Raw genomic sequence first — 26,797 nt, 5'->3', positions numbered from 1 at the left:
CTTCACGATCACCACCACTGCAAGTAATTCAACGTCACCGCGCGATGACTCGAACTCCCCGACTCCCAGACAAGTAAGCGTTTCGCCGATGAGCCGCAGTGACTAACCCAGGCATACACCAGCAACAACGATTCAGGTCCAATCCTAAGAGTCATCCGCCGGCTACCTGCAGGATCGAGGATCGCAACCAGTCCCGATCGAGATGCCACTGGAAGAAGGAACTAATCAGATGCAGGACAATGGCTCTGTCAACAAAGCACTGCCTGAAAATTCTGGGAGTGAATCACTGCGATTTTCTGACTTCCGCAGGCATCAGTGGAAATGCGCCGTTTGGCCCGTGGAAACAGTAGCATCTATAGAAAGCAGTGTCAAATGCGCCTCGGGGATCATCTGCCTACCGGCTCTGAATTCTATAAATTCACCGGTCCCCTCTCTTTGCTTCTCATTCACTTCACTTACATTTACTGCATTCACGTCCAGTCCAGCGTGCTCAAGCGAGCCATAAATCAACCTGCATTCATACATCTCTACTCCATACGCGCATCCAACCGCAACTATGCCGGCTCCTATCCAGATGCTTGAGCCCGTCGTGCGCCGTCTCGAGCACGACGAGGACTACGTGGTGAACGCCTTCGAGCGCCATGCCACCCACTGCCCCCGATGCGAAGACCCCATCAAGACTTTTGACGAGAACAACACCCTCTGCGATCGCGGAAACCAATACGCCATCGACGTCGACAAGTACATCTACGCCATCAACGACATGGCGCACTCCGTCGTCGACCGCGAACTAAACCAGGCCACCCTGGTCCAAATCCCCATGAACTGCGAATCCACCCGCCGACTCCTCCTAGCAGTCCAATACGGCCTCCCACTACGCCGCAAGGAGGTCCGCTTCGAGGACCAGAAGCAGAAGGAGAAGAAGGAGAAGGACAACCAGAGCCAACGGAGCGAGTCGCCGGCTCGTCCCGTTATCAGCTACGACCCTACATACCCCGTTGCCCCTCGACGGCCGGCATCGCAGACCCCGTCCCTCAGCACTGAAGTCATCGAGCGGTCGCCGCAGCGCAACATGAAGCACCGGGTCATTGTCTACCCCTCTTCTTCCTCATCAGTCCGTTCCTCGTCGTCGACCAGGGGTTCGCTGTATGAAGAAGACGTTGTAGACCGAGTGGACCGGAGGAGACCATCTCCTCGTCGCAACTGGCCAATCGACTACCACCTTTGATTTTCATTTGTTTCACCATTCCACCTTGACACTCCTATTGTGTTACACATACCCGAACAATCCCAGTCTGCCATGAGGGAATAAGCACCGGTTTCTGCCCCCGGTGTATATCCAAGATTCCATGAGATCTGATTAGGACAATCCACTTCGGACCACAGGATTGAACCTTACCGGCTTATTTCCAGGACAGACGGGGCCATGCTTTCATTTGTAACGATTTCCTTTTGTTTCGTGATACCCATACCCAACGCCACCAAAACAGAAAAAAAGAGAGAGAGAGAGAGAGAAAAAAAAAAATAAAAAAAAAGACCCCGCAGGACGACTACTGCATGTCCTACGGCGCGTCATCCCGAGTCTATTTCGCTGCGTGCATGTTTGCAACTAGTGATTTGTGACTCACTGTACAGTTATTTTATGTATTTTAGATAGTTAGATTAATGATACCGATACCCATACCACAGTATTTACCTTCCACCTATATCCGTAGAACACACATAGCACGATCAAGAAGACCATCACATGAAATCCACCATCTCACCCCACCTCCATCAACACAACACCCACAAATCAATAACAACACCCCAACCTGCACAACCTGCATCTCCTCCTCCCGCTCACTTCAAACTGCACTCTAACTGGCCGGATATCTCGGCGACATGTAAGTCCCTGTCCCTAGTGTTTTCGGAGTGGTGGATTTGTACTAGTTCTGCAGAATCGTCGTTTCTCCGCATGTATGGCGGAGTGTTATTTGTTGGCGGGGATTATCATAATTAATGGTTTATACTACGGGGAGGATTCCGGTGTGTGAGAGAGGATGGGTGGGACTATAAGCAGGAGGTACTATTGTGTGGATATCGGTAGATGTTATTTCCATGGGTTTATGGCGTAGCCCTTATTTTTACGTTTTAAGGAGATACATACGAGATTATTCTTCGTAGCAGATGTATCTATGGACTTCTTACTCAAGGTGCTTTGATTGAGGTTAGACTTGACGGCGAGTAGTTGGTTATCTCATTAAGGCCGGGTTATCTCAGACATGTAATCCAAACGGCGGCTCATAAAGTTCGAAGTACTGAAAAGCTCAATATCAATAGAGAATTTTAATAGTAAGCCCAAGGAAACGCTCGACACTCATTATAATGATCTATTCTGAAAAGGGCCAGAACAGGTCCCGAGCCTCAACAGGAAGACATTCACTACAAACCACCACCCACTCTCACCCACTCTCACCCAACACAAACACAAACAACCACTCACTCAATCCCCCAAAATGACCACCATACTCACCCACCTCTACAACTTCCCCATTTATCGACTTCAACCTCCTCGACCTAATCACCCCCACCAAGCCCTTAAATCAAACCAACAATGCTCAACGCAGCCGACCTCACCCTCCGCCTGCACCGCCTAACAAAACACACAAACATCTCAGCAGACCTCGACAAACGCTTCTCAGACCCCGGCCCTGAATTTGATCCGAGAATCCATGTTCTCCCGAAATGGGAGGAACTTAGTATGGATACCGTTGATGTGGAGTTGGAGTTTGTGAGGGAGAAGTGGAATGGGCGGTTGGAGCAGTGGGATTGGGAGAGGGTTAGGGAGTGGAGTGTGGATGTTGGGAGGGCGTTGGAGGAGGTTTGGTGAGTTGACAGGCAGGATTTTTGAATGGTGAGATATGCTGACTATAGCAGTGACGATGGATCTACGGAGACGCGGAATACCGGCGAGGGGGATACCCAGCAGACTGATAGCACGACAGAGCAGCACGGCGCCGATGAAACGAACAAACAGTCTCTGCCAAAAGTTGACACCACGAACAAGCATGACCGATCAGAATCAGATGGCGACGTGCCTGTCAAACGTCGTCGTAGCGAGCCTCAAGCTGCTACTGAGCATTGAATGTACCCTATTGAATAGACTTCTCTCGCGCATTTCTATTATCCCGTTGACAGCCGAACGAAGACGAACATCGAGAACGCAAATACCTGTCATTTTCGATTGAGGTATATACCACCATTTGCACGCGACGCTCTGGGATAAAAATGACAACTCACGATACTCCTCATACCAATCTTCCAACCGCACTAAACCAGACACCCCTGCTCAACCCTAACGAACCAACCCGACATACCCCAAACTACAAAAAACCGAACATGAATCGCATCGCGATCGTGGAAATACCAAACACTCGTGGTTGAAGATCATCAACATCCATTGTATCCGCCGATCCTGCACGATCCCAAATCATTTGCATTGGAAGTCTTGGTCGCCTGACTATCCTAACCTTGTTTTCCACACACCGTATCAAATCATAGGGACTACGAATACGTACCACGGCAACAGAGTTCTACGATTCACAATTCTCCTCTTTAATTTAGATTCGATTAATATCGATATGCATCTGCGACGACCCCTCTTTCGACGTTGGAGTGCACGGCCGTACTTTTACCACATTCTGAGATAGAGTTGGCAACGGCGAGCATTGACCATCCGATCGAGTATGAAATCGTTCAACGGCCGTTTGGATCGAATTATCGCAATATTCATGTTACCAGTTGAGAAACCTTTTTTCTGAATACAAACGGAGGAATGAAATGTGATCTACCATCGGATATCCAGCAACGAGTGGCAGCGAGACCCTTTGGCACCACGGATGGAATCAAATAACGGTCTAATTACATGAAGTTGCAACCGGAATCTCCCATTGCATATCCGTCGAACGAAACCCGGCACGCCATCGTTGAGAAGCGAAGGAATTGGGTCTTTTTTGCAGAGTTCTGCATCATACCGGATCTAGACCATCACCTACTATCTATGCTATCCGATGAACGGTCTAGATTTACTGAACGTATGCCGAAATGCATTTCTCTGCGAGTGCATTCCTGTCAATTGTTGGCTAGGAGAATGATAGTAATCGATCTAGCCAGACCATTTCATTGATCGGGAATTCAAGATAGCGTAGTGTCCTATTTACGATTCCCGTACCAAATAAAGCCCTTGATCCCTGTATACCTGTCAAAACACCTAGATAATAGATAAACCGACAGAAGTACTTCGTAAATGCATACATGTACTTGCAGCAGCTGTAGAGCACTTCCATAACACCCCGCAACCGAGGTGCAAGAATCAAACATAGACATGCTGATACATACATACACATACCCCATCGGCTAATCAACCAACCAAAGCAATCAAACATAATTCATCTTCAACCCCCGAAAACAAGAAAAAAAAAAAAAAAAAAACTCGCCTTATTCCAATTCCAAGCGATTCCGATGCTCCGCATTGGAGAAAATACGCTAAACCCCTTTAGGTAACATCACGTGCACCTATCCGAACTTATCGCAACGGCCAAAATCTCACCATCTCCGACGGCCCCTCGACTCGAAACCAGCGAATTCCGGATCTCTCCCTGCTGTCCTTGTTGGAATTGCCAAAATGGCGAAGAAAGGTGCGTCTGCTTCTACACCCAGTTCACTGTTGTGTCTTTTACCTGCCGGGTTTATGGAAATCGAGAACCCACCCGAGGTCGAAGAATGCTAACCACCCATTCAATAGCGAAATCGCGTACCGTCCCTGTCCGGCTCATCTCGATGGCCATGACTGGCTTCTACCGCACGATGATCAGACCCCGTACCCACCGGCCGCTCAGCATGCTCAAGTATGACCCAGTCGTGAAGAAGAAGGTGCTGTTCCTGGAGGCGACCAAGGGTGGACGAGCGAGATAAACCGCGGACTACGATTACGATTCCCTTTTACTCCTATTTTTGCGATTTGCGACTTATACGATGGAATGGCGCTGCTTGGAGGAAAAAAGAGTTGCTGTTGAATACCCTGTGCGGAGTGGTGCCGGAAGACGGTCATGTACATTAGACGGAATACAGCGGTGGCTGTACTGGGAAGGGGAATTCTTTCAGTTCTGCTAGCTGTGTATTCTGGGTTTGCATTCTGGCGTTTTGTGCAATACAATCTGGATGTGTTTGATATAGCCATGATCCTTTCTCGAATTACATATCCCGATATTGCCCTATTCCGATCCGTCACATTCTCAACCGTTATTAAATCCCCGACGCTCGATACTCACGTCTCATAATATATACTTCCATATAATTGATGTTGCAGATTTAGATTCACTTCAGTTCAGATTCGTCGAACATTTTCCATACTTAGCGAGCGCCACCGTTTCCGCTGAATCGGGCACTGTATCTTTCACCTGCAAAGGTTAGCATCCGAGTTCCGACAAATATGCAATAGCTTACCTCGCGTCTTGCGTCCAGGCCGCTTCTGATTCCGTCCCGCCCACCGTTTATTGGCAGGATCTTCATTCGCAGTATTCTGTCTGCTGTTTCCAGAAGCCAGACTTGTAGGGCTTAATCTGCGTTCAACGGGTTCCGCGGCACCTTGCGCCTGCATTTGCGATCTAGGATAGTTAGACGCCGTGGACACTCGCGCTCTCTTGTTTCCGTTGTACGGGAGCTCCCCATCAGCACGCATATCCTTTGGTCCACCTCGCTCTCGCGCCGGGGACGTCTGCCGGTGTCTGCTATACGTGCGCCGGTTCTGACGTACTGGTCGTCTCTCGAAATTTTCAGTGGATCTATCCGGCATCTCTCGATGCGAAGACTCTGGCGTTCGACGTTTGGATCCGGTGTTGGCAATTTTCTGGTCTTCGAAAGTGACAGCCTTCTGTTTGTCGCCAGTATTATTGATACCCCGGGCATCATTAGCGCTGTTCTTGAACTTCGGACCGGTTACTGGCGTTCGAACTTCTGAGGTCTTCTGGTTGCCATTGTTCGTTCCCGTGCGCTTCCAAGGGGACAATAAATTTGCGCCTTTCTCTGTGGTTGAACTAGATGATCGTTCGCTTCGATCGTTGACAGGATCGTGACATTCCTTTGCAGGGCGCTCTCTTTGAGGAATTTGCGTCAGAATATCTGCCAACTCATTTGCATCGTGGTCATCGTGGTTAAGCGAACAATGCATAGGCGACAATTGCGTCTGGAAGCTCGAAAATGGAACTATATTGGTCGACATCTGCGAGTCTGGCACAGTCTCAATCGTACCATTGCCTCCTCCAGACTGACAAGAATCACGGCCTGCTGGGGAGCAATACGCGCTCCTTGGAATGTTATGGGTCCGATATATCACTTCAGTAGTCTGAACGAACCTCTCGTCTGGACTTTCGTCCCCCTTCTGAGGTGTCGAAGCAACAGCAGGCATGCAGCTGACCTGTTGCAAAGAGACATTCGAACTAGGATCCGGGAAACCACTGGCGATAGCCGATTGCAGCAACGTCTCCAGCTTACTCCAAGTCTCCGGAAATGATTCTGTCGATGTTGAAACGCCGTAATTTTCCAGCTTTTCTTTGATAGCTTTCGTCCATCGCTCCGAGTCCTGAACCCTTAGAAGGAGCGCGTGGATTTCTCCTTTCGCCTTCGCTTTACCGGACTCGAGGGCCGACTTCGCTGTATCGGCAGCCATCAAATCTTTCTGGATAGACAAATGCTCTTCTTCTTTGCGTGAGAGCTCAGATTGGAGTTCATCGAATTTCTTTTCGAGCTCTTGCAAGGCCAACTGATCGACTTTGCTCAGGGCGGTTTCAGCTTCAAGAGTTGATATCTTTTGGTTGGCTTCATCGATTTCCTGTCGCAACAAATCTTTTTGGCTCGTATAGAAACTCTCTAGCTCACGAAGTCTCGTCAACTCGGTCTCTTGTGCCGTGGATTTGGAATCGCTCTCATTGGTGCTATTTCGAAGAGTCTCTACTTCTTGCTCCTTAGCCAAAAGCTACCGACGTTAGCTATTTCCCATTACCAGGGCCAGGACACGCTTACCAAAGATTCCAACTCCTTCTGGTGCTGCTCCGTCAAAGCATCGGTTTGAAGCTTATCATTGTCAGTAAAAGCCAAACACGAGTGCATATATGCTCTTACCTGCGCTTGCTGAGCTGTGGCAAGAAGCTCTTTTGTCTTTTCCAAGTCTTTCTCGACTGCTTCCTTCTCCTTCAAAATTCCGTGCAGCCGTTGTTCGAATTTTGCTCTGTTCTGGTCCCGAGCTATGACGCTTGCCCTGCTCAATTCTTCTCGAATTTTGCTCTCGACCGATTGAGCCTGTTGTTGCAGTGTTCCAACTTTGGCTTCATATGATGCGACTCTGGTTTCTGCCTCCTGGAGTGCTTCAGTAGTCTCCAGAAACGAATGCTTCACATGCTCATTCTCCGTATCTTTGATCTGAAGGGTCTCCTGGGCTACTCTCAGTTCTTCGGAAACTTTCTCCAGTTGAGACATGATTTCCGCCGTCACTGAACAGTTTTCCTTTTCCGGAACTGGAGGAGGTTGCCTCGCAAGATCGCGAGCTTCGGTCAAACTTTGTTCGAACTCTTCGATCTGTCGCACCAGTCCGCTTTCTTTCTCTTCAACCCCTTGGATTGTTGCATTGAGAGTGCAAACGCCTGGTCCCATTATTTCAAGCTTTTCGTGGAGGCTTCCGCATGCTTCCTTAATTGCAGAAAACTGCTTGTGAAGGTCGCAATCGGTGCCGAATTGGTTCTCGATGCTCTGGAGCTGTTCTTTGAAGAACGTTCTGACACAGTCGTTTGCTTCGGAATTTTTCTCAAAATCCTTGGTCAATTGGGGTACGACCGTATCCATTCTGACAAAATGATCAGTCCAGTTCTCCGTGGTAAGTAGGGTACAGAGACACAAGCATACCGTGATATGAATCCATTGATGGCATCCGCGAATTTCTGGATCTCCACGTTATCCAGTGATTCTTTCTCGCTTAAAGAGTTGATAGCGAGCAAGCACCTTTCCATTGTTGGACTCATGATCGACCGGATGGAGGTTTGGGAGGATTCCCATAGCTTTGCCATTGCCTCAAATGCCGAATCCATTTTTTTGTTCATTCCAAGGTGATCGGCCCTAATAAGCCCAAGCTGTTTCTCTTGAGCAAGAGAGTGGTACTGGATATATGACTCGAGCGTCATAACCCTTTTCCTTTCCTCGTGTAGTTGATTTTCGACGGACCTAGCCTTCTCATTGGAATGCTTCAGATCGTTCCTCAGTGTATTGATCATGGTTTCGGACTCCAGGATATGATTCTTTTTCTCGCCAACGCTGGTAGTGACTTTGGAGATTTGCGCTCGGATGCCGTCAATACTGCCCCTTATCTCCTTGCTCTCTTTGTCCAAAGCACTCCTGGTTGCTTTGAGATGGATTGACTCCCCTCGGAGATTCTGATAGTCGGTTCCCAAGACGTTAAGAACGTGCTTGAACTTCCCAAGCTTTGTCTTCCAGGTGTTCATCTGCGCTTTGTACGTCTTCGACTCAAGTGTTTTCTTCTGTAGCTGAGCGCCGTAAGCCTCGAGCTCCGCCCTCAAAGCTTCGTTCTCCTCCGCTAGCTGTGAAGCAGTAGCCTCTAATTGCTTACGCAAATTTGCCGCAGCAACATTATCCTCTTCACGTTGCCGGACCCGCATTATCAGAATTTGGAAGAGGTCGTCTTCTGTCAACTGCGGGTTTTCGTTATCAACAGGACGAGGCGCCGAGGGCTTGCGGCCGGTGGACTTTCGAGAATGCGTACGGCGACGCTTTGAAACGCGCAACCCGTCTTTCAGAGGGGTATGCGAAGAGGATGGACGCGACATAACTGTCGTCTTGGGGGTATTGGTGCGCGAAATCGACACCCGAGTGTTATATTCGTGCCTTTTGTCTTGCGAATACTCGTTTTGAGGCTGCTATAGGTCAATCTCGTCGCCCATTGAGGTCACTTGACATGGAACTCACCTCCACGAGGATCGATTCAGGATCATGCACTAGTCATGAAATTAGCACGATAGCCATCACTGATAGAAGCGTACTCAATAGTCCTCACCATCCATGAGTGTAGTTTGCATTGGCCCAACAGCTTCTTCAGCTTGGACCTGCGCTTCGTCGGCATGATCACTTGAACCGCTTGTTTGGTCACTAGAGTTGGCTTGCTCGTCCAATCCTCGTACGCTTTGTACTTCTGTTGCAGCAGGGGAGAATGTTCTTGGTGTATTTTGATGGCCCGTATCTCTATGGGGTGAATGCCGCGTTTGAGACTCAACGTGAGCGAAATCTGAGCTATGCCTCGAAGGAAGCGGTCAGTCTGACTTCTTTGGTGGTGGATATCTCAGCAAACTGACTCGTCACTCCTCGCCTTATTCTGCTTAGCGGGACCTTCAGCTGGGCCTGGTTTGCCTTGAACGAGTTCTCGAGCAGGAAGCTTCGTGGTGGAAGGCTTTGAAGACTTGACAGAAAAGTTCCTTCCAGAAGGTTTTGCAAAGCAAAAGGCCGTCACGTCGATACCAGAGCTCTTTGGACGTTCCATGAAGAGAGGCATCGACTGTTGCTGGCCCACCGTGTCGTTGGGGTATTGACTCTTCTCCATCGCTGCTTTTAGGCCTGGCGTAGGAGGTGCGTCGTTGACCTCTGCCATTTGAAGTAAAATCATTTCCTCGTCATTGTCGTATGGGAACGTGTCAGGGTGTCTTTCGGTTTCTGATGAAGCCTGGTTGGCCTCGGGTGAGAACGGGGTAGTATCTTGGTTTTCCATTCTGGTCGTGGAATCTGTGGCCAGAGATGGTGGGTTAGTTAACATATGCAGACCGTGTAGGAAAGATTCTTCTAATGAAACGATACAAAAGAGCAGCTTGGATGTAGGGCTCATTCCAGTGACACTTACGGCGCTAGCTCCCAGCTATTCCATCTGAGATCAGTATCAATCTGAAAGGGTCAAAGACTTGTCATTTGGAAGATGAAGAAACAACCGCTTAGTGCTGTGGTGAATGAAAAGAGGAACTGAGGTGGTGATGGTTTTCTCTTCGTTTACCGGCGAGATTAACCTGCTGCAGTCACTTCCATTTTGGGACTTGCACCAAGAGCCTCCATCCCAAATTGGAAAATACATAACGGACAGCCAGAAATGTATAAACTGTCAACAAGTTTTATATATGTTCCATGCATTATCCTAGTATGCTTGGATCATTGACAATCATTCGATTGTCTGAGGATTTAAATCCGATACTCATCTATGCCGTACCTGTTAGTGGTTTTCTACTCAAAGGCTACACATACTACTATTCGATGAGTAGTGTAGCTACGAAAAGGGTTTTGCATGTCGGGAATGGCATGAAGCTTATCAAATTGGTATTGCTATACTCACACATTCCTATCTATGGACGCCTCCTAGCTCGATATCGGGTAGACAAGATAATGACCCCTCCCGCATTTCCGATCGAAACCATCTGGGCAGGGTCGCAGGAACAGACGCATCTTATGTGGGGGCGAAGCTCGTACCCTGGATATGCCGGATTTGCGAGTCCTGCTTGGCAAAAACGGCCTAGACAGCCAAATTCCGGACTGAAGGCGACGGAATCAACGCCCGTAAATCACTACAACATGAGACAGTCAGAGTATGGGACGTCTGGAAACTAAGGAGGCTGTCGGAAAGCAGTCCCGGAACGTATAATCGGAACCATGGTTCGCAAAGTGTCAGACCCATATCCCTTTGTTGGACTGTGCTCTGACGCAGATAAACTATAGGCAGTGCTTCGTATAACCCAAGCTTCTGTTGTTAGACGCCACCCTGGGCTCTAAAGCCACAGTCCAGTAGGTTTGCATGGCGTCTCTGGTGATAAAAAGCGAGCAATTGTGGTGGCCCAAGCCGCCTGTAACACTACCCGGTTGTTCCGCAAGAGAACCAAAGATCCTGAAACGAGATGCGGACACCTAGAACGGTCGATTGCTTTCCCGACCAAATTCCCAATGCCCCTTCAGAGCAACTACTCTCCGCAGTCGTAAGATTCCAGAGTCATTTGATATAGGTCTCTATGTTGTTTCTTCCCTGTGCGACCGCCTCCGTCGAATCCATATAGACGCCCTATTGCTGAAAAAGGATCGATGACATGCTTGCGTCTTTCGGAAAGCAGCTGCAAAACATAGTTTGGTTGTGAGGGCGTCGTGCCAGCATCATTTCGGTAGTAGCAATCCACGTATGTCCTGTCTATTCAAATCCAATTCGAAGTCAGTACTCTGGGCGGTATCTGATTGATTGCCACACCCTTGGGACCGGCCCTATAGCGGGGCTGCCGTAAATTGTGTCAACTTAGCTCGATTTAGACCGTGGTTGGCCTTTCAGATCCAGAGTCTCGTAGTGAATGCTTCGGTGGCAGTCCCTGGCGAACCGGACAAACGAACCGGCCATCAATTCGTCTCCGCAGGAGCTATTTCCGCCATTTCTCAAACCGTATCAGGAGCGAAACGCCCAAAAGGGAAAAACTGGAACTGTGGAGATGTGCCTCTGGAGGTTCTGTGGGCGGCGAAACAAGACGTTCCAGACAAGGCACCAACGTGACTTCCTTGCGGGAACGCCGCTGCTGTTTCTCTGGCGCAACAGCATACAACTTCCACTGCACGTCGTTTCCTTTTCTTCTGCATACGCCTGTTTGTGTAATATCTGACCTGGTGTCAGGTTTCTTTCAGGAGCATTTATGTGAGGCTATCTCATATTGTTTCTACTGGTGATCTTCATACTTAGGGTTCTGCTGCGCAGACGCTTCCCAGTCAGTACTGCTGCCAATCCTATTCAGTTTCAAAGAGATCTAGAACTGACTTAGTGCCCCTTTTCAGTTTCTTGACCTTTTTAATTATCTCTCGTTTTTAACGGTGCGCTATTGGAGATGGAGTCTTCTGCTGGATCGGATAGACATATGGAAGGTGACAGGACAGGAAACATCGACACGACACCTCCGGTTATGAAGGGCTCGTTGCGAAAGATGCTCTCCATACCCGAATCGCTGCGTATCCTGACAGATCCGGTGCAAGATTTATTCTCGCTACCTATTGCCTTTCCCTCCGGCTTAAAGTTGCCTCAACTGAGTCCTGATACAACCGAAAGAGTCTTTCCCATCCGCTCAGTTGTCTCTGTCGATTCTTCTACGCCATCTTCTACGTTACAAACACCTTCGTTGGAAAGCTCAGAAAGACAGATATCGCCGTTCTCGGAAATTTCGTCGACTTTCTCGATAGGGAGAGACAGATCCAATAACCAACCGATAACCCCAGCGACCGACTATACGAGCTACACGTCGCCTACTACCGAAAATGGAATATCGGGTGACAGGTGGGGATGCGGAATCCTTGCCAGTCCTGAGTCTTCCAACAGGAAAGACTTAAGCCTCGCAAATCTGCAACACATTCAGCAAGTGGACAGAACCATCGAGACGGCACATAAGCTCAGGGACATGCTGCAGGAATCTCGGAATGAAAGGTCTGTCTACCCATTCGGTGCATTGGTGGTATTGAAAGAGTCTGAAGGACGGCTGCTTGTTCATGCTTCGAGCAGAAATACAGGGGAGGTCATTGGCTATACTCCCAAAGAGCTCTTTCTGCTCGAATCTTTTTGCAATATCTTGCGACGAGATCAAAGAACAACATTCCTGAGTCACACGAAGTCTATCGGAGAGAAGTGCTACGACGTTGAGCAACATGGTCCAGATGTCCTTGATTTGACCGTCACCACGCGAAACGGAGAGTCAAAGGACTTCTGGTGCACCATTCATGCCAACAATGACAGTACGGACTACATAATCTGCGAGATCGAGCCACAACAGAGCTTATCAGACAGCATTAGCGACAATGATGATCCAAAATCTCAACGTCCAACGCACAGTAAAGCAAGGATATCCGCAGCACCACACAAAGAGACGGACGACGCGTCTGAGGCTTTCGATGTGTTCAGGACGCTCGGACAGACCAAAAATGGATTCGAATACTCAAATATCCTCAACGCAGTATCGAGAATCATCCAGCTTACTTCGACCGCACAATCTGTTGATATGCTATTCAATCGAGTGGTCAGGGTCCTCAAAGAGCTTACTGGATTTAACCGGGCCACGGTGTACCGATTCGACAGTGATTGGAACGGCATTGCCGTGGCTGACCTTGCAGACCCGGAATTGTCGGGGGAAACTTGCGAGGATATGCACTTCCTTGGCTCTATGTTCTCTGAGGACTTGCAAACACTTCACTCACGAAACAAAGTCCGTCTTTCATACAACCGTAGACAGAATCTGCCTACTGGGCTGGTATACAGAAAACCTGGTTCTGCCTCTCAACTGGACACGAGCTTCTGTTATTTATCAATGGAATCACCAGCCCCTTTGGAGTTTCTTTCCCGCAGGCCTCTGGAGGCATGCGTCTCTATAAGAATCAATGTCTTCGGAAAGCTCTGGGGCTTGGTATCATGCAAATCCTATGCCCAAGGTGCCAGGTTATTGCCTCCGTTGCAAAAGCTCTGCTGGCTTATTAGCGACACTTTGTCAAGCAACATCGAACGCCTATCTTACACGCTACCCTTTCAATTAGTGCAGCAGAACTCCCCTAGGGAAGTCGACAAGAGGGAGACTGTTCCAGGAATTGATATCCTTAGCTTGTTTGGGGCCGACTACGCTGCCTCCTCGATCATGGGCGAAACAAAGATACTCGGCAGGCCGTTTGATTCAGGAGAGGTTCTTGCTATCGTGGAATACATGAGGGCGAGAAAACTCGATACGATTGCTTGGTCAACGGATGTCAACAAAGATTTCCAAGACCTCCATTATCCCCCTGGTTTTCGATATGTGTCTAGTCTCCTTTTTATTCCATTGTCGGCTGATGCTCGCAATTTCATTGTTTTCTTCCGGACCACCCAATGGAGAGAAATGACGTGGGTTGGGTGCTCAAACGGACCAGAGCCAAGCTGTACCCACGAAAAAGGCCATGTCCCATGTAGACCAGATGCATGGTCTGCTGTGGACCAGGGAAAAGCTTCTGTTCTTTCTTTGATATACAAAACATTCGCTGAAGTATGGCAGCAGAAGGAGACCGCCATGCAAAACACGCAGCTCATGAAACTTCTCCTTGCGAATTGTGCTCACGAATTCCGGACGCCCTTGAACGCGATTATCAACTATCTGGAGATTGCCCTGGATGGCTCTTTGAGCCAGGAGACCCGCGATAATCTTTCCCGGTCGCACTCAGCTTCGAAATCGCTCGTCTATATAATCAACGACCTCTTGGATCTAACGAATGCGGAAAATGGGCAAAGCCTGATTAAGGATGAAGTTTTCGATTTATCTGGGACTATCAAAGAAGCGACACATATATTCGGAGAGGAGGCCAAACAGAAGGCCGTTGAGCTGAACATTGTCCAACACACCGACCTTCCCCGTGTTCTTGGAGATCAACGACGAGTACGCCAAGTAATAATGAACCTGATCAGCAACGCTGTGCAACACACAACCAACGGATCAGTAGTTATCGAGACTTGCCTTACTCCTGACACGACAAACTCCGACACCATCGGCGTCGAAGTGGCTGTCCACGATACAGGTTCGGGGATGTCGCAGGAAGCCGTGGAAGCTCTGTTTTGCGAATTGGAGGAGGTATCGAACGAGGACTATTTGCAAGACTCTAAATGCTGCCGGAGTAAGGTTGACGACACCACGGGGGCCAAGAATGTTCTTGGCCTAGGGCTGGCATTGGTTGCCCGTATTGTCCGCACTATGGACGGACGGTTGACTGTGAAGTCGGAGCAGGGAGTCGGAAGTTCCTTTAAGATTAAGCTCAGGTTTCCATTGCCGTCTGAGTTGGCAAGTGACGGTGGCAGAAGCAATGATTCACGTCCAGCAACACTTGAAAGAAGGGATATCAATCCTGCGAGACCTAAATGCGAAAATGAATGCTCGACTCGCTACGGCGAGACTCAAAGTGAAAAACGCGGCGATTCCAATATTGACATTGCAGTGAGCACCGAGTCGTCTGAACTGGTTCACCAATCCGTGAGCCCTACCAAAAATAAACAGCCTGATTCTGCGGGAACAGAATCGTCTATTAGAATCGCATCACCATTACCAAAAGTAAATATAACTCATAAAAACCTATCGAAACCGGATGCCATTCCAGTCGACGGAGTCGCCAAGCCAGACCCAGATTCAGCAGAACAAACCGAGAAACCCTCGAGCACTGCCCATCCCGAACCAAAATCTACTCTACATGTCTTAGTAGCTGAAGATGATCGCATCAACAGCGCGATCGTGCGGAAGAGACTCGAGAAGTTGGGGCATACGGTGCACTTGACTGTGAACGGGAAAGAATGCGCCACAGCGTACCAAGAGTGTCCTGATTCATTCGATGCCGTGTTGATGGACATACAGGTACGTCCCCCGTAACATTGACACAGCAATCACTAACGGTATAGATGCCCATCGTCGACGGCCACGGCGCCACGAAACTTATACGCGAACACGAAGAGTCTTGTGACAGGAAAATTCCCATCTTTGCCGTGTCAGCATCACTGATGGAAAAGGATAAGCAAATGTACATTGATTCTGGATTTGACGGTTGGATTATGAAACCGATTGACTTTCAGCGGTTGAACCATTTGCTCAGCGGGGTGTATACAGATCATATCCGCAATGGCGAGGATAGTATTTATATCCCAGGAAAGTGGGAGAACGGTGGATGGTTTGGGCATGATATAGCATGATGTACGATACGTAGATGGTATACACAACAACAATGAACTATATACAACTGTACACTCTCCTCTGACTAGTAATACTCCGGCAAGTCCCCAAAATCCGGCACATCATCCCCACACCTAAAAGCCGGCTCATAAGCCTTCTTCGGCATAAACCCCCCCTTCCACGCCGTCGAATAACTCCACTGCGCCGCCCTCTCCGTCTTCCAAGTCCAATAAAACCACCCCTGCGCCGTCTCAAACGCACTCATCTGCGCCTCCGCATACGTCTGCAGGAACTTCTTATATCCATCGGAGTACGTGGCTGGGTTTGCGTTTGCATTCGTACACGAGCATTTCTTACTGTCGGCTGTCGGACAGTATTGCGTTGAATCGCCGGAGGAAAAGGTCCCTTCCCAGCGGGTGCCGCGGCCGACGTCGTTGAGGTAGGGCGCGCAGTCGGTGTCGGCTGCGGACCATTCGCCGCAGATTGTAGGTCCCCAGCTATATTATACGATATTAGCATTATTTCAGCAATGGAGAGGGATAGGTATGTTGGGGGACAAGGGGGGACGTACCCAGCATCAGTAGTGTTAATCTCGCGAATCATGTGCCACCAATCATTACAAACGAGATTCACACGATCAGCATGTTTAAGCACGATTTGCCCCGTGTTAAAAATCGTATACTGATGCGTATCAAGCAGCAAGTTATCCGGCACATCATCGCCCTTGAGCATTTTCTTCCATTTACTCAGATTCAGAAACCCGTCGTGGAAGGATATCCATGCTGTTATGTTGTTTCCCTGGACTAGTTTTGTTACCTCGGTCGTCCACTCGAGGACATCCTTTATCGGTAATTCGAGCATGAGCGGTTCGTTTACAAGGCCGTAGATCGTGACGATATTGCGGTATCGGTCTTGCGCGAAGAATTTGGATAGCGAGTCGTGGAGTTCGAGTGAGCGTTTGCGGTTCAATGATCCGTCCGTCCCGTTCAACCACCCGATAGAACCCTCTCGACCACTATGGTTCCAGCCGTTTTGACTGCCGACGAGCCCGTGCAGGTCTAGGTTTACGCGGAGGCCGTATTTGCGACAATACTCGATTGCGCGGAGGAGATAGCGCCATGCGATTTGGGAGACGTAGGGTTCATCGTCCTTGTCGAAGGTCTTGATAGCCCAGTAAGAATACTGGATGCGGACGTGGTCGAGGCCTGCGTCGCGGATATCTGCAAAGTCCTGCTCTGTGATGAATTTCGCGTAGTGTTTCTCCAGCGTTGCGTTTGCGGAGTCACCCAGTCTCTGGGTGAGTGTGTATTCGTCCACGATACCCTCCCAGTCATCATATTTGTCGAAGAAGGATGGTACGATAAAGGGCTCGAGGGAGAGCCAACCGCCTAGGTTTACGCCGCGGATTGGTTGGGTGCCGTAAGGGAAAGATTCGTTTAGTGGTGGGACGTGCTCGTTTGCTTGGGCGGAGTCGTCCCAGGTACTGTTTAGGCCTATTAGGGGCAATCCGCCGACTGTGTGGTTTGTGTAGGTTACGTTGAAGTCGGTTGTGTCGTACCAGGTGAAGGGGTCGAGGATTGTGCCTTTTGCGGAGGAGGGGATGCTGTCGCGGGTGATTCCTTTGAGGTTGAGGTTTGCTGGGGCGTTGTCGTCGGAGTCGCTGTTAGCATCTGAATCTGCTGATGTGGTGTGTTTGTTATTGGTGTGTTTTCTGGTCATCACGACGGCGACTGGGACGGCGATGGCTGCGAGGATGAGGAGGAGGATTGCCATTCCTAGCCACCATCGCTTGCGCTTGTAGAATGGTCGGTCGACTTTGGTTGAGCTCACTGTACTTCCGTTCCAATTGCCTTCTTTGCGCAGTAATTCCTCCCCTGCACCACCACCCCCACCGCCATCACCGCCAGGAACAGGAACAGGAAAAGCCCCAGACCTCTGCCGAACCTGTCCCCGGCCCTCTTCCAAATGCGCACCAGAGACAATCCGTCCCTTTGGTCGATCACGAGTGATATCCTGCGCCGCCGCACCAGCACCAAGACCAAGACCACCCAGTAACGCCTGTTTGCGCTGAGATCGTCGTTTTCCGGCGCGGAGGCTTTCGTCGGGGTTTCCTCTGTCCTCAGTCTGGTACTGCCCGGCTAATAAATGCGCGGCACTGTTGCTCGAATCGGCGCTTTGGTGCTTCGTCGCGCTTTCTTCTGGGCCGACGGATCGTCTTGACTCGTATCCATATCCATTCCCATCGTGTCCAAGTCCATCATTATCATTACCATACACGTCGTGCTCATCATAACCATCCGGATCATTCCAAACAGGCACAAACCCGCGCAAATTAAACGGTAATCGCGAATTAAACCCGAAATTCGGCCTGTAGTCTGTGTCTCGGGTGGGATCTTCGTCGTTGCTGTCGTATTCGTAGTCTTCGTTGTTGTTGTTGTCGTCGTATCTATCGTTATCGTGGTTGTCGTGTCGGTACTGAGGGTCGTGGTATGGTAGATCTGGATCGCTGTCGCGATCTCGGCGGTACTGGCGTGGCATGTGTATGTGTATATATGCACCTATACGTACCTGTTTTTCTAGAGCGACCGTGACTTTCCTCTTCTGGACGCCGCCGCTTTAATGAGGGTACTCAGGGGCTTGCTCAGTGAGCAGTCACGTGGCCTCCGAGCTACTCACCCTCCCCTTTATATTGCGCGGGTAGTTCGACGGCCATGTCTGATGAACAGCCCTCAAAATTGCCCAGGCCGTCTAACCTACCTTACAAGATGACACAAGTAGAAAGTTGATGGAGACTAGCTGAATCCTGAGTGGCGAACTCTAAGCGAAGCATACACTCAGGACAACTGTAAATAAATAAGATGGGTTCCCAACAAAGCTATAAATGCAGGTATTTCCCTCTCTTCAAGATAATCAATTCTGAAACGGATAAACCAATGTAGCGGTTAAACTCCGTATCGGGGAAGTCGGGGAGTCGATTATCCGGACTGCACGAGGCTATAGGCGAGGAATTTAAATTACACTAAAGAGGATGACATTGACATCTATAGACACCATAGACGATAGAATGAGCGCTTAGCTATCTAAACCGAATAGCTATGGTGTCCGTATATGGGGACTCTGTCAGCCTCGGTAATCGGCCCGACTATTAATCCACCTTGACTTTCATCGGCGTGTATGGATGGCGGGCTGGCACCGTGACAATTCGAAAAAAAAAAAAAAAAAAAAAAAAAAAAAAGCTATTAGCGCAGAATGAAAAGCTATTAGAGAATACAGGAAAAGAAAGGTACCCATGTTTTCTCTTTTCCTTTTGCCAGCCCATGTTCCCATCCATTGCTAGTAACTCCCCAGGCAAATTCTCAGTATTTCTTCCACTCATCTCATTACAACTGAACTTTTTGATCGCGATTCGTTTTCCGCAGGGCATTGGCAAACCATCCGAAACCTTCGCGCCTAACAGGCTAGGAGTGCCGGGAGCATAATTTGGAGGTCTGTGCTCCCATCTGAGGCTAAGCACTTGACTTCCGCGGCATCTTCCAGCACACGATCAATGATTTCCGCCATTCCGGATGCATGTAGGATTCGGGCGACCGCGGAATGAGTGCTGAGAAGAGTATGACTAGGCAGCTCCAGCGGACCCTCATGGTGATGAAACGTGACAAGACGCGTGCCATCTCTGTTGGCTGGAGGGAAGTAATGGGCCTCTGATCCTGAGAAGTTGGGGTAGGTTACAATCTTGTATGTTCTGTCGTCATCCTATTTTTTGTAAGTAGATATTCGTCCAAATGCTTTTTTGGCCAGGCACCTACGGTGGGTTCAAGAGCGAGCTCTAGCGCACCGAACTCATCATTGAGCGAGCTGCTCAAGATCATAAGGTTACAACCCGCATTGATCTGCTCGGGCTTGATCATACTCTCCAAACTTGGGAAAAGAGCAAACATCGTGGTCCAGGTATTCGACTTTTTCTTAACCTAAAATATTGCATTAGTAAATTTGAAAGACTAATAAGTAGGCACTAACCTCCATCATTACTCCAGAAACCCAGGGCGAATGGCATTATATGCGAGATATGCGCAGTAAGCATATTCCTACGAATCTCATTGTCGGGGACTGTTGGGTGACGGCCAACAGCTTCCTTCGCGAAGCGACCCGACAGGACACAGCGATAATCGTCTCTTTTGAGACACAGGGCTTTCATATGTCGTAGTGGTGCCCGGGTACTGCTCTCCACCATCTCAGAGGCCATGTCGTCGCGGTTTCCGAAGGGTGAGTCCGATGTAGCTGGCGTCTGTCCCCCACACGCCTTCACTGTTGAAGTACATTGTTAGCTAAGCTACACAAGCGCCCAAGGAAGGGGAGACCAACTGGGTGCTAATATCGCTTTAGCTAGATGATCGCCTAATTTGTAAAGGTCGTCTCGATGATTGTTTTCAAGTATGTACCGACAGAGAATCCGGTTCCCATCAGGTGGTAAATTGTCGATGAAGCTTCCAAGGACCAATTTGGTCAAATCTTTGGCGTTATAAGGAGTGTAATCTGTGATCCTGTCACGAGCAGCCTGTATGTCGACATGTAGTTGCTCGGTGGAGAGCTCCAGGGAAGAGAGTGAGCTGCTCAGGTCGCTCAGGCTTTGGGAGAGTTCTTCATCTTGGTCCATCTTGGTGATGGAGCGCAGAGATCGAGGACGGTGTCAACGCGCCTTGTGCGAAAAGGAAGTCTATATATCGTGAAAGTAATTAGAAGGAGCATAAAATAAGAGGATGATCTATCGGGAAGCGGACGGGGGATGGCTCGAGACATACTTTAGAAACGCATGAGACATAGGGGACAAGTGGAAGCCACAGTGGTAACAAGGGCCTCGTCGTGAACAGTGGCAAGATAAGAGGCGTCTCGTCCCTCGCCCTCGTCCGTCCTGTCCGTGGTTTGAAGGGGTGTCCAACAGTGGTCTGTTGGAGTGGTTGAGTGGCGCCTGGCGAGCAGGAGTAAGGTAAGATCGATCGATTCTGCCTATTCAGACCGCTCTCCACGCCTCCCCTCGTCTTATATCATTGGCTAATTTCAGACCGCTCTAATATTCTGCCGCATTATCAACAACCGCTTACTGCATCGAAACTAGACCCGGACATGGGTACCCATTTGTAGACTGCGACATAGTATCCTCATCCGCGGATACCAGTTTGGTATCCACATCCAAATCCTCATCCGCGCGGATAGGATGCGGATATCCGCATGATATCCACATTTGCACAATCTCGCTAAATTAACTACATTCAGGCTCTCAAGTGATGTATATCTTGCTGATTCCGATTTGTAAATATCGGTTATTTACGCCTGTTCTGGTTGTAACAGTGTCAGTTGGCGCTTTTCCATTATCCTCCTTACGATTACGAAGTTCTAGGAAATGTTTAGGAATATTAGAATCTAGGGGTCGGCACGAATAACGAATATTCGCCGCGAATATTCATAATTTTAGTCACGTGATAATGACGATCAGTGATAGCTGGAGTGATGAGACTTCACTTAATGTCATCACACTCCGCAGCGCCAAAATCGCGACCATCTGCTCGTGATTTCCCAGCCAACTACCGAGTACAAACACTGCTACCACCAATCCTATGTCCGACGTCAATATGGGGGAAGCCCCGGGAGCCCACGCGACCCCGACCGCTTCCCCCTGGGAGCCCACCACCCCGAAGCGACCGCCCAAACGACTGAGACCAGAGACACCGGGAAAAGCTATACAGGCCCCTCCTACCCCCAAGAACTGGCAGCCTGACCGGGATATGCCTCCTGCGTCCCCCTCCTGCGAAACTCCCCAAATTGGCTTAGCTCCAAAGCCATATTGCAGCGGCAGTGGCTTCACGCACAGCACAGCTAAAGACTACAGGAGACGAAGTCTTGGAGATTGTCTCTGTGATGAGCCAGAAAGTCTCCAACTGGGAAGAGAAGAGCCTACAAGGAGCCGTCTCCTTGGGCAAGGATATTAGGGCCCTGGTCCTCAATTTCAGCAGGAACCTGGCAACGGGTGACCCCACCAAAGAGGAAGAGAATCACCAACCCTCCCCGCCCATGCGCAGTAGCTATGCTGGAGCTACAAAGACCACACCCAACGCCCCCCAAACAGAGCCCCAGTGTTAGGCTGAGGTGTGACAGCCATACACAGTGCGCTACTATATATATCGGTTCCCGAGCATGATGAGCATTCGCTCATCATAGTGGTCTTTTTGAACCAACGGTAGAACTTCTTTGCTCGGGCAGTTGCTCCAACACCCAGCAACCCAAGACCTCACACAGGCCACCACAACTGGAGAAGCTCCCCTGAATCTTCCTCTGCCTCCCAAAAGACCATCCAGCCCGCCGAGCTAGCCCGTACGCCAGCATGGATATACTCAGGAAACACTTGGACAAGACCTGTTCTGCAGCTGTGAAAGAGATCCAACAGGTGCCCTCTGGCCTGGCAATATGGCCTAAGGATGGCCTGGGCCTCCAGCTCCTCATGGAGCGTAGGGAGACTCTGGAGGACCTAATAAAGGGAACCGAGGTTGAAGTAGAACAGAAATGGGCCATCTTTGCCCTACCGAACGCGCCACATCAGTATACCAGCTATGACGGGTCCCAAGTGCCCATAAGTGAACAAATGGCCCTGGATGAACTCAAGCTCCAGTCAGGCCTTACCCCTCTGAAGTTCTACCGCTCAAATAAGAACCCACTATCCACCACCTTCATCATGGCAGTACCAGAGACCCAAGCTCAAGCAGTTCACAGATGGATTCCCCTTTTTGACAGAAACATACAAGTCAAGCATAAACCCACCTGAGCCCGCATAGAGCAATGCACACAGTGCTGGGACTATCATAACCCCCGGAACTGCAGCCGCGCACCCAGATGCCGCGTCTGCAGCAAAAGAGATCACACTGAGGAGATGCATTCCTCCTCTGATGATGAGGAAGCATCAGACCCATGTTGCACCAACTGCTGTGGCCCTTTCCCAGTAGACCACCCCAATTGTCCCACCCGGCCTACCATACAACAGGGAGTCATCCAGCAGCTAACCAAGTCACAATTCACTGCAGTCAGGAAAGCAGGCGCACGCCAGCACATGCTAAAAGACCAGACTGGTACAAATGAGCCCTCTGGTAACCTGAGCTCCCCACCTACAGGAGAACAGTCTCTATCATGTTAGATAGGCTATCTCACTTACAAATCCTCCAACTGAATGTTGGCCGAAACTGGGAAGCGCATGAAACCGCGCTCCAACTGGCATTTGAGACCAACTGCCACGCAGTGCTTATTCAGGAGCCCTGGATTTTTACAGACCACTCCTGTCGAATATCTAAACATGTGACGGGCTAGGCCCGAGAAAGCACCTCGAATCATAAATGATTCTCGATTGAGGCTATCCAGAGAAGTCTAATGAAAGTCAAGACGGATTAATAGTTGGCCCGATTACCGAGGCCGACAGATTCCTCATAGGGACACACGCACACATACTTTAGATAGTTAAGCACTCATTCTACCATCTACGTGTCTATAGATATCAATGTCATCCGTGTAATTCAAATATCCTCGCCTATAGCCTCGTACAGTCTGGTAATCGACTCCCCGACTTCCCCGACACGGAGTTTAACCGCTACATTGGTTTATCCGTTTCACATATGAATTCACCGCCGCCAAACTAATGATTCTTTCCTCTTCAACGTGTTCTTTTTGTACATATCTATATATTAGATAGCAAAGGCTTCGGCCCATTACACTTGCTCCTGGGATTTTCCAGACTCCTAGGAGGACTGGACTGGATCTTAGGATGGCTGATCCTGCTCTTGAGAGCTAGAAGCACGCTCCCCAGACATAGGATAATCTCTGGAGCGAATTGAATCGAATCTTCATGGGAGCTTAGTCTTACTATCTCTGGGGAGAATTTGGCATGGTAAGAAGCGGAGCAGAAGGAATGATGACCTCAATTCCCTGTTCCATTGATGGTGCCATCGCTTTGTTGGGTTTGGTCAAAACAAAAGTTCAATTGGCACTAAACATTATTAGTTCTAACAAAACACGGCGCTAATGGTGAGACAACAGAACAACATATGCCAAGACAAGCAGATAAAACCCGACTGAGCAGTTAACAGAGTAGAACATTCCCCTGATTCAAGTCAAATACATATCACCCTCATCTCCTCTACTCTACAAGAGATCATGATCTTCAGGGTCTTGATCTCCAGGGACTTCTCCAGGGTCTCCTCGGCAACGGGCGGTGAACCTCATAAACGGATGCATTAACAGTATGGAGTCGATATTACAATCACATTCATCACTGCACCCAAAAACCTCATGCCTCGCAAAAACCACTACCAACGAGGGTATGTATGTCAACGCCAGAAGAAAGAAAAGAAAAGTAAAGAGAAATCAGCTTAAATACACGCCAAGTAGAAAACTGATTATGTCGTTGTAAGTCGCTTCTCGTCTGAGCGACCCAAAAGAAATGGAGAATAAGAGATTAACAAATGGTGTACGTGTTGAAACGAATTGGGAATCAAGAAATAAAATCATCCAAGATCTGCCAGAAATCACACTGTTCTGATGTCCAGCAAGATGTCACAAGAAAATTTGCCCCGGGTATGATTATGTCGAAGAATGTAATGTACTCCGTAATCCGCGAAGTCGCCAATGAATGAAATGTCGACAGAAATGCAAATGGCTATTAATCGGCATGCCTTGTATTTTTTTTTTTTTTTCTTTGTCCGGTCTTTTTGGCCGGAAAGGGGCCTGGTCGACGCACGAAGTCGAACTTCTTTACCAGCCCATCCTTGCGTAGATGAACATCATCCACTAATAATCTGTCGCGCACCCTCTTTGCCCAGAACACCCGGCTCCTGGGGCTTAGGGCTCCTGTCGCGGCCCTTCTTCCGGCTGAAGAACGACAGCATGCCACTGTTGGCGTTCTTCCCCTTGCCCCCGGCTGGATCGTATCCCTCTGCGGGGAGGGTCGAGCTCGTGTCCGCCAATTGACTCCAGCTACCGGACTCTTCCAGCACCATTTGGACACCACCGCCTTTACTTGTCTTGCGTGTGGCGCCTTGTCCGCGAGCGGACGGAGGAGGGAAGGGACGGTGGAATGCCTGAGGCTGAGCATGAGCGTGGGACTGAGCGGGAACGGAGGAAGGAGGGGTCGAAGTTTGCGGAGGTCCGCCCGGAACAGACTTTTGAGGCTCGAGGGCGTCGCCAATTTGGGATGTGTTATCAGGGTGTGCATTGGTGTGACAGGGTGCGAGTTCGCTCCGGGTTGGCGGCGAGTTTCGAGCGGATTCGGGTTGTGAGTGTTGTCTCGAATGAACCGAGGCGTTGCTTGCAGCGCCAGCACCGGGGGCAGCACCTTGTCCAGCAATAGTCGGTGGAAGGCAGTCTTCTGGGTTTCTATTCCATGTTAGCTCACATACTCTAAATAGAGAGAAGAAAACTTACTGTACTGATGCGATTGCATCGGCGGCATTGCTGTCAAGTGGTTAGTATAAACGATAAAACGGATAAAGTCAAAGAACGCACCCTCTATATGTGACTATCGTGTAATCAAACGGCTCGAACATAGTCTCAATCAGACGGTGTAACTCATCCTCCCGAATCTCCTTGGCCGTCGCATCCCCGCGCAACTCCGCGCGGGGCTTTTGTCGGCGCGCTCTAGCCTCCAGAGGTGCCTCCTCCAACAACAACTCTTCCAGATCGTACGTCGCATCGAAGTTGGTCTTCTCACTCGAGGGCTTGAACACTGGCGGGTATTCTTTCCGTTCTAACATGTCGAAGTCATAATACTCGGCGAAAAAGGGATGCGAGGTGAAACTTTCGAAGCTGACGGCGCCTATCCGCTTTGATCGATCCTTCTCTAAGAACCCTGCCATAGCTCGGAGACATGGTACTGATACTGCCGGGTTGGTAACGTAGTATTTCGGCGAGACCTTTTTGATCGATTCGCTAAGCGCATCTTGAGTACGGCCCTCGAATGGTCGCTGCTGCAGTCAGTACTCGTTCTCCAAATGATGGGGGAGCTGCGAACCTTGCTGTAGACGCATTCGTAAAAGCAAACACCAAGAGACCACCAGTCGACTTCGGCATAGTATCCGCCACCCTCATACACTTCCGGAGCAAGGTATGCCAGCGTGCCCGACTTGCTTGTCAGAGGCTTGCCTGGTCTGAAATCCGATGCGACGTTCTAAAAAGGTCAGCTGTGATCCTTTCCACCAAGAGATGCAGTCACATACGAAATCTGCCAAGTGAACATGCCCCTCCGAGTCCAACAGAACGTTATCCGGTTTGACGTCGCGATGAATGATGCCTTGCGAATGGATATATTTGAGCGCGCAGCCCAACTCTGCAATCCAGAATCGAATAGCATCCTCCGTAAAGCATTTCCTCGAGATATGGAACCGTAGGTCACCACCATTCATCAAATCCACCACAATGTATCTTCGAAAATCAGCATGCGACTCGAGAGGGGAAGGATTCCGAAACGCACATGTATTCGATATCCTGAAAACTGTATCGCAGGTTGCACAGGAACGGATGGTTGAGGTGTTCGAGCATTCGACGTTCACGAATAATATTCCGTACGCTTTCCGATTTGATCACTGAAGTCATGTTATTAGCAACAAAACCGACTCGAAGCATCGAGAGAAAAAAAAAAAAAAAAAAAAAAAAAAACCCACCCTCTTCTTTCCGAATATATTTCAGAGCAAATGTCAAGCCGGTATCTTTCTTCTCGACGATGCGGACCTTTCCAAAAGCACCCTTTCCTACCACCCGCAGGAGGCGGAATTGATTGAGGTTGACTAAAACCCCGTCAGCATTTCGACATAGCCGGTCGCAAATCCCAGGAGGCGAACGCACTCTCATTGGTGTTAGCCACCTGTTTCCCTTGCGAATTTCCCATTGGAGCAGATGTGAAAAAGATCCGAGTAGGAAGAAATCAGCTGCAGGTCTTCCGACAGCATCCCACTTTGTACGACCTTGAGTTGGTTGTTCGCGGAGATTCCCGTCGCGATTCGGGAGATGGC

At 49.4% G+C, this 26,797-nt stretch overlaps 13 protein-coding genes across 13 annotated transcripts; 8 read left to right on the top strand and 5 right to left on the bottom strand.

Moving 5' to 3' along the window:
* Positions 1-270: 270 nt before the first annotated feature.
* ASPGLDRAFT_45248 (uncharacterized protein) lies at positions 271-1,535 on the top strand. The gene has a single exon (XM_022546198.1). The coding sequence runs from the start codon at positions 557-559 to the stop codon at positions 1,226-1,228; it is 672 nt and encodes a 223-aa protein (XP_022402898.1). The 5' UTR covers positions 271-556; the 3' UTR covers positions 1,229-1,535.
* A 1,061-nt stretch (positions 1,536-2,596) lies between these two features.
* Positions 2,597-3,127, top strand: ASPGLDRAFT_34097 (uncharacterized protein; the record flags this gene model as incomplete). Its single annotated transcript, XM_022544391.1, has 2 exons — positions 2,597-2,868; positions 2,920-3,127. The coding sequence occupies 2 exons, from the start codon at positions 2,597-2,599 to the stop codon at positions 3,125-3,127; spliced, it is 480 nt and encodes a 159-aa protein (XP_022402897.1).
* A 1,476-nt stretch (positions 3,128-4,603) lies between these two features.
* ASPGLDRAFT_1329998 (uncharacterized protein) lies at positions 4,604-5,329 on the top strand. Its single transcript, XM_022541169.1, has 2 exons — positions 4,604-4,679; positions 4,787-5,329. The coding sequence occupies exon 2, from the start codon at positions 5,091-5,093 to the stop codon at positions 5,319-5,321; it is 231 nt and encodes a 76-aa protein (XP_022402895.1). The 5' UTR covers positions 4,604-4,679; positions 4,787-5,090; the 3' UTR covers positions 5,322-5,329.
* On the top strand, positions 4,667-4,956 carry ASPGLDRAFT_34096 (mitochondrial 54S ribosomal protein bL33m; the record flags this gene model as incomplete). Its single annotated transcript, XM_022544390.1, has 2 exons — positions 4,667-4,679; positions 4,787-4,956. 2 exons carry the CDS (start codon positions 4,667-4,669, stop codon positions 4,954-4,956), a joined length of 183 nt encoding a protein of 60 aa, XP_022402896.1.
* Positions 5,330-9,815, bottom strand: ASPGLDRAFT_1513575 (uncharacterized protein). Its single transcript, XM_022542239.1, has 5 exons — positions 9,403-9,815; positions 7,939-8,836; positions 7,162-7,879; positions 7,063-7,113; positions 5,330-7,015 (listed from the first exon to the last, which is right to left on the bottom strand). Exons 1-5 carry the CDS (start codon positions 9,803-9,805, stop codon positions 5,438-5,440), a joined length of 3,648 nt encoding a protein of 1,215 aa, XP_022402894.1. The 5' UTR covers positions 9,806-9,815; the 3' UTR covers positions 5,330-5,437.
* Positions 9,816-11,644: 1,829 nt separating this feature from the next.
* Positions 11,645-15,899, top strand: ASPGLDRAFT_1329545 (hybrid sensor histidine kinase/response regulator). Its single transcript, XM_022541165.1, has 3 exons — positions 11,645-11,813; positions 11,881-15,446; positions 15,491-15,899. The coding sequence occupies exons 2-3, from the start codon at positions 11,931-11,933 to the stop codon at positions 15,776-15,778; spliced, it is 3,804 nt and encodes a 1,267-aa protein (XP_022402893.1). The 5' UTR covers positions 11,645-11,813; positions 11,881-11,930; the 3' UTR covers positions 15,779-15,899.
* exg2 (putative exo-beta-1,3-glucanase) lies at positions 15,844-18,296 on the bottom strand (the record flags this gene model as incomplete). The annotated part of the gene is made up of 2 exons (XM_022540284.1): positions 15,844-16,255; positions 16,330-18,296. 2 exons carry the CDS (start codon positions 18,294-18,296, stop codon positions 15,844-15,846), a joined length of 2,379 nt encoding a protein of 792 aa, XP_022402892.1.
* Positions 18,297-19,000: 704 nt separating this feature from the next.
* Positions 19,001-19,793, bottom strand: ASPGLDRAFT_45242 (uncharacterized protein). The gene is made up of 2 exons (XM_022546197.1): positions 19,565-19,793; positions 19,001-19,511 (listed from the first exon to the last, which is right to left on the bottom strand). The coding sequence occupies exons 1-2, from the start codon at positions 19,694-19,696 to the stop codon at positions 19,209-19,211; spliced, it is 435 nt and encodes a 144-aa protein (XP_022402891.1). The 5' UTR covers positions 19,697-19,793; the 3' UTR covers positions 19,001-19,208.
* Positions 19,426-20,703, bottom strand: ASPGLDRAFT_1329533 (uncharacterized protein). The gene is made up of 5 exons (XM_022541164.1): positions 20,558-20,703; positions 20,121-20,472; positions 19,776-20,063; positions 19,565-19,726; positions 19,426-19,511 (listed from the first exon to the last, which is right to left on the bottom strand). Exons 2-4 carry the CDS (start codon positions 20,410-20,412, stop codon positions 19,722-19,724), a joined length of 585 nt encoding a protein of 194 aa, XP_022402890.1. The 5' UTR covers positions 20,413-20,472; positions 20,558-20,703; the 3' UTR covers positions 19,426-19,511; positions 19,565-19,721.
* A 288-nt stretch (positions 20,704-20,991) lies between these two features.
* Positions 20,992-21,229, top strand: ASPGLDRAFT_1329509 (uncharacterized protein). Its single transcript, XM_022541163.1, has one exon. The coding sequence runs from the start codon at positions 21,041-21,043 to the stop codon at positions 21,194-21,196; it is 156 nt and encodes a 51-aa protein (XP_022402889.1). The 5' UTR covers positions 20,992-21,040; the 3' UTR covers positions 21,197-21,229.
* Positions 21,230-21,385: 156 nt separating this feature from the next.
* On the top strand, positions 21,386-21,893 carry ASPGLDRAFT_34090 (uncharacterized protein; the record flags this gene model as incomplete). Its single annotated transcript, XM_022544389.1, has 2 exons — positions 21,386-21,608; positions 21,643-21,893. 2 exons carry the CDS (start codon positions 21,386-21,388, stop codon positions 21,891-21,893), a joined length of 474 nt encoding a protein of 157 aa, XP_022402888.1.
* A 319-nt stretch (positions 21,894-22,212) lies between these two features.
* Positions 22,213-22,962, top strand: ASPGLDRAFT_45240 (uncharacterized protein). The gene has a single exon (XM_022546196.1). The coding sequence runs from the start codon at positions 22,252-22,254 to the stop codon at positions 22,570-22,572; it is 321 nt and encodes a 106-aa protein (XP_022402887.1). The 5' UTR covers positions 22,213-22,251; the 3' UTR covers positions 22,573-22,962.
* A 1,612-nt stretch (positions 22,963-24,574) lies between these two features.
* ASPGLDRAFT_65333 (uncharacterized protein) lies at positions 24,575-26,673 on the bottom strand (the record flags this gene model as incomplete). Its single annotated transcript, XM_022548885.1, has 8 exons — positions 24,575-25,166; positions 25,215-25,244; positions 25,296-25,753; positions 25,801-25,956; positions 26,006-26,210; positions 26,260-26,371; positions 26,450-26,572; positions 26,631-26,673. The coding sequence occupies 8 exons, from the start codon at positions 26,671-26,673 to the stop codon at positions 24,575-24,577; spliced, it is 1,719 nt and encodes a 572-aa protein (XP_022402886.1).
* Positions 26,674-26,797: the final 124 nt, after the last annotated feature.

The sequence above is a fragment of the Aspergillus glaucus genome, assembly GCF_001890805.1.
Source record: "Aspergillus glaucus CBS 516.65 unplaced genomic scaffold ASPGLscaffold_6, whole genome shotgun sequence".
Taxonomy (NCBI): domain Eukaryota; kingdom Fungi; phylum Ascomycota; class Eurotiomycetes; order Eurotiales; family Aspergillaceae; genus Aspergillus; species Aspergillus glaucus.
This window is presented reverse-complemented; position numbering and strand designations above follow the sequence as displayed.

What these genes read in the sequence shown, in the direction of transcription:
- ASPGLDRAFT_45248 (XM_022546198.1), top strand. Translation starts at nt 557, where the DNA reads ATGCCGGCTCCTATCCAGATGCTTGAGCCCGTCGTGCGCCGTCTCGAG.
- ASPGLDRAFT_1329533 (XM_022541164.1), bottom strand. Translation starts at nt 20,412, where the DNA reads ATGGACCAAGATGAAGAACTCTCCCAAAGCCTGAGCGACCTGAGCAGC. An exon ending in TAAAGCGATATTAGCACCCA is followed by an intron (nt 20,064 to 20,120) that starts GTTGGTCTCCCC and finishes GTACTTCAACAG; the next exon opens with TGAAGGCGTGTGGGGGACAG.
- ASPGLDRAFT_1329545 (XM_022541165.1), top strand. Translation starts at nt 11,931, where the DNA reads ATGGAGTCTTCTGCTGGATCGGATAGACATATGGAAGGTGACAGGACA. An exon ending in CCGTGTTGATGGACATACAG is followed by an intron (nt 15,447 to 15,490) that starts GTACGTCCCCCG and finishes CTAACGGTATAG; the next exon opens with ATGCCCATCGTCGACGGCCA.
- ASPGLDRAFT_1329998 (XM_022541169.1), top strand. Translation starts at nt 5,091, where the DNA reads ATGTACATTAGACGGAATACAGCGGTGGCTGTACTGGGAAGGGGAATT.
- ASPGLDRAFT_45242 (XM_022546197.1), bottom strand. Translation starts at nt 19,696, where the DNA reads ATGTTTGCTCTTTTCCCAAGTTTGGAGAGTATGATCAAGCCCGAGCAG. An exon ending in AGCTCGCTCTTGAACCCACC is followed by an intron (nt 19,512 to 19,564) that starts GTAGGTGCCTGG and finishes TACAAAAAATAG; the next exon opens with GATGACGACAGAACATACAA.
- ASPGLDRAFT_45240 (XM_022546196.1), top strand. Translation starts at nt 22,252, where the DNA reads ATGGAGCGTAGGGAGACTCTGGAGGACCTAATAAAGGGAACCGAGGTT.
- ASPGLDRAFT_1329509 (XM_022541163.1), top strand. Translation starts at nt 21,041, where the DNA reads ATGTATATCTTGCTGATTCCGATTTGTAAATATCGGTTATTTACGCCT.
- ASPGLDRAFT_1513575 (XM_022542239.1), bottom strand. Translation starts at nt 9,805, where the DNA reads ATGGAAAACCAAGATACTACCCCGTTCTCACCCGAGGCCAACCAGGCT. An exon ending in ATCAATGGATTCATATCACG is followed by an intron (nt 7,880 to 7,938) that starts GTATGCTTGTGT and finishes TCATTTTGTCAG; the next exon opens with AATGGATACGGTCGTACCCC. An exon ending in CCACAGCTCAGCAAGCGCAG is followed by an intron (nt 7,114 to 7,161) that starts GTAAGAGCATAT and finishes GACAATGATAAG; the next exon opens with CTTCAAACCGATGCTTTGAC.